Below are 12661 nucleotides of genomic sequence, written 5' to 3' on the forward strand. Positions count from 1 at the left end.
CAGGACAGATGGTGTTTGTCTTTTTATACCAGCCCATGGGCGGATCACAGAGGCATGGAGAAGACGAGCATGCACATTGGCAGCCCCTTCTGTAACTGGCCCAGACCTCATGGCTTCCTCCAGCATCTCCTGCAGGAGCTGTGGGCAAGCTCATCCTGAGAACCATCCAGCTGATGCCAAAGCCCAAGGAGGAGGCACAGCCTGTCCCTCTGTCCTTACCACTACTCTGCAGTAATACCCAGTGATTGAGGTTTGCTTAACAGATCTGGGCAAAACTGTTTTTCAAGAAAAATCTGGGTGTAGAAAAAGACCAGGATTTATTATGCTGGGATACCTGATAGTTCATCTTGGGCAGTGAAGGGTTAGGAGCCCTCCAGAGACAGCAGGATTGGCCTAATCACAGAGACACACACCCAAATTACATCATACTCCTTGCTTAAAAGAAATCTGATCCTGAGAAACATTAAGGGCCTTAAATTATAAATTAATCTCTTCCCAGCCTGAGATCCCTCTATGAGCTGTTTGCTGTGAAACCAGCAAAGCTACAGTCACCAAGTGCTGGCCCACTGAGAAAATGCCTGGAGAAGGAGCTGGGGCAGCTCCATGGAGCTGTCTGGACCTCTGGGGTGCTGGGATCCCCAGTGGCACCATCTTCTGCCCTGGTTGCTCTGATTTGGGCTGGGCTGGGCTCACCAGCGCTGCTGCTGCCACCGGGGCATGGCTCCTCACAGCATCAAACAAAACACCCTGACAGCCCTCTGTGGGCACCCAGAAACAATTCAACAATGTAAAATGACCAGGGAATGGGTAATCCTTCTTGTGATGAAAATTAATGACCCTCTGGGATGGGATTTTTTAAAATTTTTGTTATGTGATTGCTTAGTGTCAATCATTGATTCTCTCAGGCTGCCACCACTCAGCCCACAGCTCCTCTGAGCTTTGCTGGCTTTTCCTTTGGTTTTAGGGGAATATTTGTTCTACCAGCTGCAAATTGGCAGTCTAGTAAATACAAAGCATTCTATGCAATTGCATGTATTGCAGTACCTATTTTATGGGCATGTCCATGCTCAACAAGCTGTGATTTCTCCTCTTACTTCTTTCCACACTGATCTCATGATGCTGTGGTCTTTTGGATTCTTTTGTTACCAATTTATATGAAAATGAAGGACTGATATTGACCAGCAGATCTGCATGTTTTCTCATCATCCCCTAAGCCACTCTTTGAGAGCTGTTCAGTAGAATCCACTGAGTGTTCTCACCTTGTCTTTTGGAGCACCAGGTTAACAGGAAGCCACCATGGTAGCTGCTGTATTTGTTGCCTTATTGGAATAAATTACCACCCAAGCTATGTTTCAAGGGCATAAATAGATGGTGTTGCAGCTTTCCAGTGCAACAAGCCCAACCTTTCCCAATTCCTGTTGTTCAGAACATGGCTTCCTGCCCCAGCATTCAAACAATGCTGGGAATGGGGTGCGGGAATTCCCAGGGCACTGTCCTCCTACCTGGCTCCCCTTCCAAAGGGCCAGGACCAGGCAAAGCACAGCTGTCAGGACCTCTTCCAGGCAGAGATAAGTGCCAATTCTAGAGGAAATACCACAAAACATAAAGTCCGTAGGATTTCTGAAGAAGTGCTTCTGAAGTATGACTGTTTATGAGCTGTACAGAAGTAAATATTTGGATGGCCCTTGGCACTGGGAGAGCAAACCAGATGGATCTATCCAGAGCTGAATCCTCATAAGGGGAAGAGCTATGGGAAGAGGATACATCTGAGAAATGCAAAGAGGCAAAAGACTGTACAAAAAATATTCTGCAAAAAGGCTAAAAGCAGAAGTTGCAAACTCAATTTGTGGAGAGGGCAGTTGTTTAGCTTCTACAGTAATACTCAGTTTGGCTTAATTTTAGCAAGGACAAAATTATCTTTTAAGTTTGTTCTTTATTTGTTGAGTGACAAACACTAAAAGAACAAACTTGAAAGAAATCTAAGTTATTATAGGAATTCAGTTGTTTAATTTGGAAATGTGTGTGATACAACATTACCAAGTCACTCAGAGTTTAAAAAGCCACCAGATATTTATGCCAGCTCTAATGCTGCTGTGAGAACACTAGTGGAATGCCTGAAAGGAAAAATGTCAGCATAATGGCAGAGTTCAGCTTTAATGAACGGTGTAATTAGCCATCAGCCTAAAAGAATGTACATTAGGCTGCAGGTGACACAGCAATGGAGAAACCTCTGCCTGCAGCTCACAGCTGAGCCCCCAGCAGTGCTCACCCAACAAATGCTGTGCTGGAAATACATCTGGAGGGTCAAGACTGGGGAGAATGGGAGCAGCAGGGATGCAGAGGGGAGAAGGGACCCAACTGCAGTCTGAGAGCTGTGGATCACAATGTGCAATGATTGAGCATAGTGATGGCCCAGGCTGAGTGGCAGTGGATTTTGATCACTTTTCTGTAGCTTCCAAAGTGACAAATATGTCCCCTGGTCACTATGTAAATACCATCAACACCCAAGTGCCAGAGGACAGGGTGCTGTGCAGTTGGACTGGCCTCAGCTGGCACACAGTCAGGAGGGAAGGACTGGGGGGAGACCAGGTTGATTAACTTCCTCTCCTGTTTATCAAATAAAGCCAGCACAGCTGATCATGTCCATGGTGAACTAAAAATTGTGCACATCTCTCCTCCTTCAGGATACTTTTGGCACAAGGTCGGTCAGCAGCTCTATGATGCTAAAAGGAGTCACTCCCCTGACATTGTACAGCTGTGCCTCTCTGAGAGATGTGGAGAGAGCTCTTTATTTTGGTCAGTTTGTCACATCAACATACAGATTTTCAACAGCTGTTTTGTTCAGCTCCAACACACTGCAGTGAAGCTGTTGTGGGAATGGCACCAGGGGGGCTGCCCCAGTACAGAGCCACCATGGCACCACCCAGCACCCATGGGCACAGCCCCCTGAGCCCACTGCCAGCACCAAACCACATCTGTGCTCATCACACCCATCTTCCCCAAACAAGAGTGTATTAAAATAGAAAAATTCAGGTGGTTGCTTCTTCTGTTTTTTATAATTAACAGAAATGCATTTCTCTACATCTGAAGCATTTTCTATTTGCAGTTCCATTGAATAGGGACGGTTCCTATTTTATTTTTTCCTCAGAGAAATGTGCCTTTTCTGTCAGTTGCCCTGAAAAAGAGAGGCTCTGCTTTTGCAGAGCTCAACATGTATTTTTGCCATTGCACATGTAGCATTTGAACTGGCTGTGTTCACCACAGACTCACCAAGCCTGACCTCACACCTTGGAGTGGAAAGGGCTGACAGGGCTGTAGTATCACTCCTGGTTTATTTTTCCTGGACCAGTCCTAAAACAGCTGCACATGGCAGAACCTAGCGTGTGGTATGTGGGTCTTGAAGAGGCTGACACTGTTAACCCAGTGTGATAAGCAGAAAACAAATACTAAGAAATAAAATATGCTCAGGAACACTCGCTATTTTAAAATTTTTCTTTCTGTGTTTTATTTTCAGTGTATATACTTTGATTACAAATAACCTTTTTTCTTACAGAATGTTGGCGTACATATCTGAATCCCATATAAACCAGTTGATGCTAACTTTCATAGCAAAAAGATTTATTATTGCTTTCTAAACATCCGCAAATCATTTTATGAATGTAAAAGGTGCTGCACAAAACCCAAACAGTGCTAAAGGAATAAATGTGAAACAAAAGTTGAAGTCTCTGGTTTATGCTACTGTTTTCCTGTGGTACATGTTCTCACAAACATTGGAACATTCAGTGATATTTTATAGAGAGCACTGGAATCTTGAAATAACACAGAGAAAACAGTGCAGGCAAGTGCTATTAAAGGAGCTGCTAAGTTTTATTTCCATGCCTAGTCCTGTTCTTTAAGATTCTTATGGCTGGTGGACTTTGTAACTGCACAGTGACAAATACTGAGGTGGTGGCAAAGGTGCAAACTTCACTCACAGCACTTTCCTCAGCGGTGGTGCTGAGCATCTTCTGCAGCTGAGCAGACATTTCTCACTGGCCAGCATCCACCCCTGAGCTGCAGAGGAGCAGCAGCAGAGGCTGAAGCTGTTAGCCTGCATATCCTTTCTGTTCTGATTTACTCCTACATCTCTGTGCTTAACATAAATTAAATAATGCTCTGCTCACTGCATAGGAGCACGTTCGTTGTCTTTGCTGCAAAACAATCTTCCTACAAAAACATGAGAGCAGCAACATTAAAACCATTTCAGGTACACTGGAAAACATAATGGTGCACCTGGAAATTTTCTTAATTAACAAGTTCAGTAACCATGTTTCACACATTTATTTATTTCTATTGTTCTCATCTAAACATCAAAGATAGAAAAAACTGGTAGGAAAACATTGCAGCAGCTATAGACTATGAATTTTCATTGCAATGCAGAAAATATCCCACAATGGAGAGTGATCCATTTCTGTTGAGAAATATAACTGGAGGTGTATCCAGTTCAGAAGGATTTCAAATGAGTCAAAAGTAAGCAAAGGACATGTACCTCACACAGTGCTCTGCAGTCTGCCTGAGCCTGAGCCACATTCATTAGCCAGGAGCACCTCGGGGTCTGCACATCTGGGGATTTCCACCAAGGGTTCCTGTGCCTCCAGGAACAAAGTACCTTCAGGGAGCAGCTGCTCATGGGACTCTTCCTCACTTCCAAAAGATCCAAAGTGTGAACTAAGAGGAGGTGGTGGAAACTCTGAGATGGTTCCCTTCAAGTTTTGTTTTGCAGTCTACAAAGTACAAAATGGCCCATTTAATCAGCCTCTGGGATAGGCTTACCAAACCCACTAAGACCCATCTCTGAGAAGAAGAGAGTCCATCCCCTAGGGTTATAAAAGAGCTTTCAGGCAGCAAAAGATTATATTGCATTTAAGGGTTTTAATCTAATATAGTTGAGGATTTTTGTTGTTTTTCCTGCCAGTATAGAAAGCTTTTCATAAAGATCTTTCTAATAAAAGCATAAGCCAATTAGTGAAGCCATGAAGACAGTGATGAAAATCAGTCAAATATGATTATAGAGGAATTGTATAACCAGAGGATGAGTGTTTCCTCCATTATCCTTTTGCAGTGGACAGGGAGTCCTTCCCACCAAGACTGAAAATATTCAGACTACACTGTCTGGGTTACAAGTGCTGGAAGCCCAGGAGTGGTCACAGAAAACGTTAGGCAGCCTTAGCTATTAGTGGTGTTTTCCTTACAATAACAACACAGATCAACCCAAATCAGCCTTCCATCTCTGTGCATGGGAGGAAGAGAAATGATCAGATCTGCACCTGCACCTTCAGCCAACTGGACTTGGCCCAGGGGTCAGAGCTGGGAACTCTGGAGCTGGAACCAGTGCTTGTGTGGACACATCTGAAGGCACTGACAGCTCCTGCTCACTGGGCAGGATGCAAAGAGGCACTGTCATACTTATTCCTACTTCCCCATCACTGTACTGTAACATCTCCTCTTAAAAGTTATCCATTGCAATTGTGGGAGCAAAATTAAGCCTCATCAGCTCAACAGCACTCACTGTGGTTTAACATTCGTGTCAGATCTCACATAACAGACTTCAGCATGTTTTTACCTGCTACTCTTCCATCATTGACACTGGCAAACTTTTATATTTGAATATAGATTTGCCCTTCCTGTTTTTTTCCCACATAGCACAGGTATAGATCTTGTTCATCTGATTTTACCAAGTATCATCTGTGCTCAATTTACCTGTGCAAAATTAGCTCATGTCCCCTCTACACCACCCGTGCTCTGCAAAGGGGCTGGCAACGAGCATCTTCCATTAGTATTTGTACTGGGTTCCTACAACTGAGTTTGGACGTAGTGCTTCAAGCATTCCTTGCTTTTTTTTTCTTTTAATCAGGAGCATGTATTAATAATGGCATATTGCTAGTTGGTGGGACAAATTAATTCTGACCCTGGTGAAAATGGAAAAAACTGGCTGCAGTTTGGATGAAACAGTGTAGTCTGAGTTATGCATCTGCTGAAACACTGCTGTGGCTCTCTGATGGAGCTGATGCAACCATGGCTGAGACCAGGTGCACACTTGGTTCCAGGCTGTTTCCTGTCCCCTGTTCTGTCCTCCAGAGACCTGTGCCTTCTGCTTGGCTGGCAGCTCCACACACACCCCCACAGGTCTGAGATACCATTACACCTCAACTGATGTTCAGCAATTCTTGCTTTTGAAAATGGTTTTTATTATAATCCCTTATTGGGAGACAGGAATTCTTTTGAAAATGCTTTCTATATGTTGCTCCATTTTATGTTGATGTTTTCCCATGTTTGATTCACCACTCTCCTTGGAGAGGGCCTGGGTTTCACAGACACTAGCTCAGCCATTGGTCAGTCATCGTTTTACTTCTATGCGGTTGTGACATTTTCATGCTGTAGTACTTCCCCTGCCAAAGAAATTGGCAAAATTCATCTGCCTAGTGATTGCCTGGGTTTTGTACAAGTAACTTCTTGTGGTCTGCAGCCACTTCCTATTCTCGTTTCCTGCTCTTGAACACTGCCAAACTTTTCACCTGGATGCCATATGGCTCAGGATGCCTTTCCAGCTGTGTGTAATTTGACACAGCTTCCTCCAGCATACTCTGACTTAGATGTAATCACTCTGGGCTGAAATTTGTAAGGTTTGTGTGCCAAAAACACACACCACTGAATGTTTCCTCCCTCCTCTTTCTCTCACTCTATTTTATTTTTTCTCATGTGGGAACATGTCAAGATGTATCAGGACGGTATGTGTGATCAGCTCATCTGTGATACCTCTGATGCCTTCACCCAGGTAAGAGTACAGTGCCTACAGTGAAACTTTATGCAATTGTTGTCTTGGGAACTGCACAAAATCTAAGAAGAAATTGTCCAGGATAGTACAGAGTATCTCTGGGCATGAACACACACTGCACTGGATTTGTATGCAGTGCAGAATGCCACAGCTCTTTGAGAGACTTTGAGGATTCATCCAGCTCAGTCTTGCTGGAAATGTCCACCTCCTGTTGCAGGTTGGTTGACCTGGTCCTTCACCCATGTTTATCTGTAGATGCAACATACTACTGTCACCTGGGGAATAGCACTATGGGACCATGAAGTCGATCCTTCCCCAGGCCAGTAGGATTTGACAGTATTTATTTTTACTAGCAAATAGTGAGAATAATTTTGTCTTTTTGACACTTTGGTGGAACCTAAGCAGCAGGTATGGGAGGAACCAACCTGAACCGAGGGTTGGGGATCTGGTCCCTGCATGCCCCTTCTACAGCCATGGGCTTAATCTCCCCTCCAGCTGCAGGCAGAGGCAGCCTGACTGCCCATAACAAGTAAAACATCCCTTGGATGCTCCTGGGTAAAAGAGGTGCAATGAAGTACGGTCAGCTTGTTTTCCATTAGGTTTACAGTTTGAATCTCTTTGGTGCTTTACTTCATGAGTTACTTTTTTAGGGGAGTGAAGTTGTCCTTATGTTGGTAGAAATTTCAGATATTTTCCCTTGGTATTCAGCTTAAAATTTCTAGTGTCATGATGGTATGAACAATAGTATAACTGAGGGCTGACTTTACTTAGCTCTTTTTAATTTCTTTTTCCTTAAAGCTGCGAAAATCCCGTAGCCTAGTATCTTCCCTGACGTCAGCTGTATCACCTGTGTGTCAGTACCTTGTTTGCCTGACACCATCCTGCCTTGGAAACTGTCCGTCGCACCTGAAACCCCTTGACAGTAATCGTGAACAGCTGAGCTCGTTTGCCTGAGTAATTTGGGAGAGATTCGTTAGCTGACCAATAGCGCGCTTTACCAGTTGCAATGCAAAAGGTAATAATTTTTGCATTAACCACACCTGAAGGCCTTTGTGGGAGATTTGGGGCTTTTTCGCGTCGGTGTGGCGTCTACCGATGTCTCAGTCCTCAGTGTTTTCCCTTCTCTCCTCTACCACAGGGCGTGTCGCCCCCTGGGCACTCTTTGCTACCTCCACCTGTGCCACAGGATCCCAGATCTGCCTCTATATCTTGTTTTCCCCTCAGGTTGGTGTGAAGCTGTTTTGGGTTTACCGCTTTCTCTGAGGGGTGACTCCACTCCCTGTTCCCTCCACTCTGTACCCCTGGACACGTCCCCAGACGGGACACCCGGTGACACTGTGACACCGCCTTCTTCCGCGGGTCTTGGTGTCATCAGCCACGATATACCGGTGGTGCTGGTGGCAGCCCCGCACCGACCGGCTGCTCGTCTCTGCAGGAGCCGCGGGGCCGCTACCCCCCCCGAGGGGGTCGGGCACCGGTCACTGCGCTGCCCCGCCGCTCGGCACGGGCCATCCCGGGACCCCTGCTCCGCCGGCTGAGACTCCGCCGGGGTCTTTTTCGGGTGCGGAGACCCCCGCGCCCCGGTGTAAGGTCCTTCGGAGCTTGCTGAGCCGCCGCCCGGGGCGGGCAGCCGGGGGTTTCCCCTTGGGGGGTGGGGGGAAAGCACTCCCCCTGCGCCCCAGCTGGGAGGTGGCCCCCCCCCCCCGCCCCCCAGGGTGGCGTTGCCCTTTTAAGAGAGGCCCGGTACGGCCGTGACGTTACGGGCGCAGAGCCCTGGCCCGTCCCGCCCGCCGCCGCCAGAGCCGGGAGCGGCGGCAGCGGCAGCAGCAGCGTAGAGCGCCCGGCCCCGCACCGCCCGGCCGCGCAGCCCCGCCCCGCCGACCTGCCATGCGCCGCGGCCCGGCGCCAGCCTCCGCCGGCGGGAGCCGTCCCGGCAGCAGCGTGACCACGACGAGGGTGGCGGCAGAGGCGGGCGAGCGCTGAGAGCCGCGGCCCCGCAGCAGCTGCTGGGCGGCCGGCCCGCCGCGGCGCGGATGTCTGCGGGCTGCCCGCGCCGGCAGGACTCGCCGCCGGCCGCCCGCCCGCGCTGACCGGGCGGGCCAGGCGCCCCGCTCCCCGCAGCGCCCCGCTCCCGCCCCCGGGCTCCCCGCAGCGCCGCCGGCCGAGTTCCGCGCTTCCGCCCGCCTGCCGCCATGGCGGTGAAGGGGGCCTCGGCTGGCGCCGGGGTGCTCCTGGTGACGGCCAACGTCGGCTCTCTCTTTGACGACGTAAGTACCGCGGCCGGACACCGGGGAGGTCTGCGTGGGCAGCGCTCTGTTCCCCGTCCTGGGCTGCCGCCCCGGGATGCTGGTGGCTGTGGGACGCGGGGCTCCGGGGAATGTCCGGTGGTGACCGTCCTGGGCGGGTCGGGCCCTTCTGCTGGGGGGTTAGGGGGAGCTTGTTGGAATGTTTGGAGTGTCAGAAGCGAGAACTTGGAGTGCCCCGCCCGGCTACCCCTCTTGTGTCCCCCCGCAGGGCCCGAGCTCCCGCCTGCCCTCCCGAGACCTTTCGCACGTTGTGACATGGAAACGCGGTTCTCTTTGTGCCCGGTGTAGTGCAGCCACACACACACCAGGAACATTTCTTGTCCCTGCAAATAAGGCGAGTGCAACAGTTGGTCCTGCTGGTAAGCAGGAGAAGGCGGCTTGCTCGCAAATTTGCGTGAATTAAGGTAGATGTTTCCCAGTATCTGGAGTCGCAGCCAGGCTTCCGAACCTCCTGGGCTGTGTCCCGGGGGAATCCTGGAGCTGGCGAAGTTGGAGGCAAAGCAGTTCTGGGACTGAGCAGTGCCGGTCCGTCACGTACCGCTCAGGGAGTGCTTCTGGGGGTTTGCAGCTCTGGAGGCAGCCTTGTCTGGTGGGGACCTGGGTCCAGACTTGTGCTGCGTGTGTCAGCCCGGGCCGCGCTTCCTGCGCCGGCCCTGTGAACAAATCGCTGGGTGCGGTACAGGCAGCGCAACTGCGTGGCTCTCCTGGGCTTCCCCCGATCTTCACAGTTCGCTTTGTTTTTTCGTCATCTTGAAGGCTGATCATGCTTTGATTAAGACACGTGTAGTTGAAGGATGCAGTTCATGTGTTCACTAAGGTTATCAAACGTTGACAAATTGTCCCTGCAGTTATTTTTACACTGAAATGTGTCAGTTCATAGTAAATGAACACTGAAAATACTCCATAATAATTTTGATTATTATGGCCCTAGGCTTGTTCAGTATCCATGAGCCAGGCTGCGTGGTGGTCAGTCGGATTTCTGCCGACAGTCACTGCTGTGTGTCCCCATTGCTGGAGGTGGTCTTTCTGTTTGACCTGAGCTGCTCTCTGACATGAGATTGTTTTTACCTGTGTCAAATCTTGTTGTCCAGAGTGCTCTCCTGCCTTCTCTTGCAGTGGAGAGTGGTACAAGCAGCGGCTTTGGAGCACTTTGATGTAAGAAATTCTGTGCTGTCAGACTGCATGCTTTCCTGGGTGTTCTGGTTGTTGCTGGAGGCTCGTTCCTGGATAACACGAAGGGTGTTGTTTATCATTCAGCATAACTGAAGAGGGGAACACTTCTGCTCTAGCAAGTGACTTCCGATGAAAAATTAGTTTTCTACAGCAACAAACCTGAGGTTATTTGGATATGTTCCACTGCAGGGTGGGGAATGGAAAGACTGGTTTGAGCTTTTGTGATTACACTTCTGGTTTGTTGCTGTTGGAGTTGGGGCTGGTGGCTGCCCCATCAGGTTTCTGGAGTACAGCACAGATGGCTTTAGCTTGGTTTGGGGACTTGGCTTTTGAGCTACACCTTGGAGCTGTCAGTGGCAGCTTCTGAACTTGCCCAGCAAGCAGATGAGAAAGAAATTTCTCTGCTATGACTTGAAGTGATTTCTGTTATAAACAAAGACTCATGCAGTGATAGACTTTACCTGAGTTGGGCTGGAAAACCATTTCAAGTTCCTTTAATCCATTTTTCTCATTTCTGATTTCACATTTTATTTAGTGATATGTTTTGTAATTAAACACTGCATTTTTAGTCAGGTTTTGTGGGACCTCTCTGTAATGCTGTGTGCTTTCACAGCACAGAAACCTGGGTCAGGTGGATGGTCATGTCCCAGTACCCCACCAGAAGCCTCTGGGTAGCATTCCTGCCCTGTGCCTGCCCCCAGTGTGGATGCTCCATGGCTGGTGTCATGGGTGAAGGGCTGGGTCAGGGGTCTTGGGGATGCTGCTGGGTTCTTACCCCACCCTGGGTGGATTTGTGCTCCCCTTCATGTGCCACCAGCACCTCAGTGGTGGTTCTGTGGTGAAGCTCTCTCTGATTTGTTTCAGGCAGCCAGATAGATGTGTTAACCGTGCAGGAGCAGCACACTTTGCCCTTTAGATGTGCTTGATAGGAGTGCTCCTTGCTTGTCTGGCATGTGCTGTACCTGTAAATTCTCTTCAGTTGTAACCAGTGTTTTATAAAAGAATAATTTTAAATACCCTTGATAGACAGTTTTATCTGAGGCAGATAGTATCTTAGATCTCAGGTATTGCTGACCTGGCTACACTATTGCAAGGAGAAAATTGCTATTTTTTGCTCTTGGGTTGCCAGAAGCAAGTTTTAACATACTGGTTTGCTCCTGCCAGCTATCTGCATCCACTAATAACCTGTTGCAGTGCTCATGAATAAACATGCTAGCAGTGAAGGACTGTGCCTGGTTTATTTCATTCCTTGAGTAGTTTTGCTGCTTCATTAAAAATGTTAATGTGGCTACAAATATTCTTCAAAGTTAGATGAGTATGTGCAGATCATGAATATGAATGTGTATGATTTTTTTTGTACATTTGTGTTTACTTAAGCATTTAGTGTTTGTTTTGCTGTATAAACATTTCCTGGGTTTTATCACAATATATTTTTGCAAACAGCAAGAGATGGAGTTCAGATTGCCTGTGGGCCTCTCTTTTTCCCTCCTCTGATGCACCTCTCTGTGGCAGGGGGGTTGGACTAGGTGTTCTTTGAAGGTTCCTTCCAGCCCAAACCATTCTGAGGTAGGAGTCTCCTACTTGATGCAGAGACTTTTTCACCACTGTTTCCTCATTCTCTTTGGTTCCTCTGCCTGCACTCACAAAATTCCTTATTTACCTTTCCATGAGCCTGCTGAGGTAGTGGTCACAAAATCAATCTGCCTGGCACTTGACTGCCCAGGATTTTAATTGCTTTAATGTGCTGCCTTTATTTTCTTATCTGCTGTATCCTTTTCATTCTTTTCAGCTACTTTTAAACAGCTTAATGCTGTCTGTCTTCTGTTCAGGGGGTCCCCAGGCCTTCTGGCCAGCCTCCATCCTCCTGCCTGGGAGACAGCTCCCAGGGACTGTGGGACCATGTGTAGTGGAGAAACTTCATCACTCTGTGTCTCACCCTTGGGACCATGAGAGCTGTGGTTGTTGCTGCTGGATGGAGGCAGATGGAGATCTGCGTAATTCAGTTTTTGTTGTTGGCTCAGAGGTTTGGTTTGTTTGTTACTGTTATATATTTATCTGGATGTACTCACAAAATATTGATAAACCTCCTTAGTGCTTACACTTGGAAGTGGTACCTTTCTGGTTATCCTCTTGCTGTGTTTCAGTGTTAGGTGACTTTAGCAATCCATGCTGTTTAAACCTCTAGGCTTAGATCTTTAGGGTGAGGTTTTCCAATATACCCAGCAGACTTAGCCCTGTGGTCTCACATTTCTGCTTGGGTGGGGAAATTGTTTGCTCCAATTACCTTTGAAATTGAAATATGTGAGCCTAAGTCAGGCAGATGCTTCTGAAAACATTTCCTTCTCTCTTCATGCTGCTGAATATATGT

The 12661-nt window shown here is 48.0% G+C and overlaps 1 protein-coding gene across 3 annotated transcripts in view; it reads left to right on the forward strand.

The window, feature by feature from the left end:
- The first annotated feature begins 8941 nt into the window (after positions 1–8941).
- INPP5A (inositol polyphosphate-5-phosphatase A) overlaps positions 8942–12661 on the forward strand; it is a 155318-nt gene continuing 151598 nt past the window's right edge. For all 3 annotated transcript variants that reach the window (XM_030453528.1, XM_030453529.1, XM_030453530.1), the window contains exon 1: positions 8942–9081. In XM_030453528.1, coding sequence (XP_030309388.1) covers positions 9007–9081 — 75 coding nt within the window. In that variant the 5' untranslated portion in view covers positions 8942–9006. The remainder of the gene's footprint in view (positions 9082–12661) is intronic.

This window comes from Calypte anna, chromosome 6, assembly GCF_003957555.1.
Source record: "Calypte anna isolate BGI_N300 chromosome 6, bCalAnn1_v1.p, whole genome shotgun sequence".
NCBI lineage: Eukaryota > Metazoa > Chordata > Aves > Apodiformes > Trochilidae > Calypte > Calypte anna.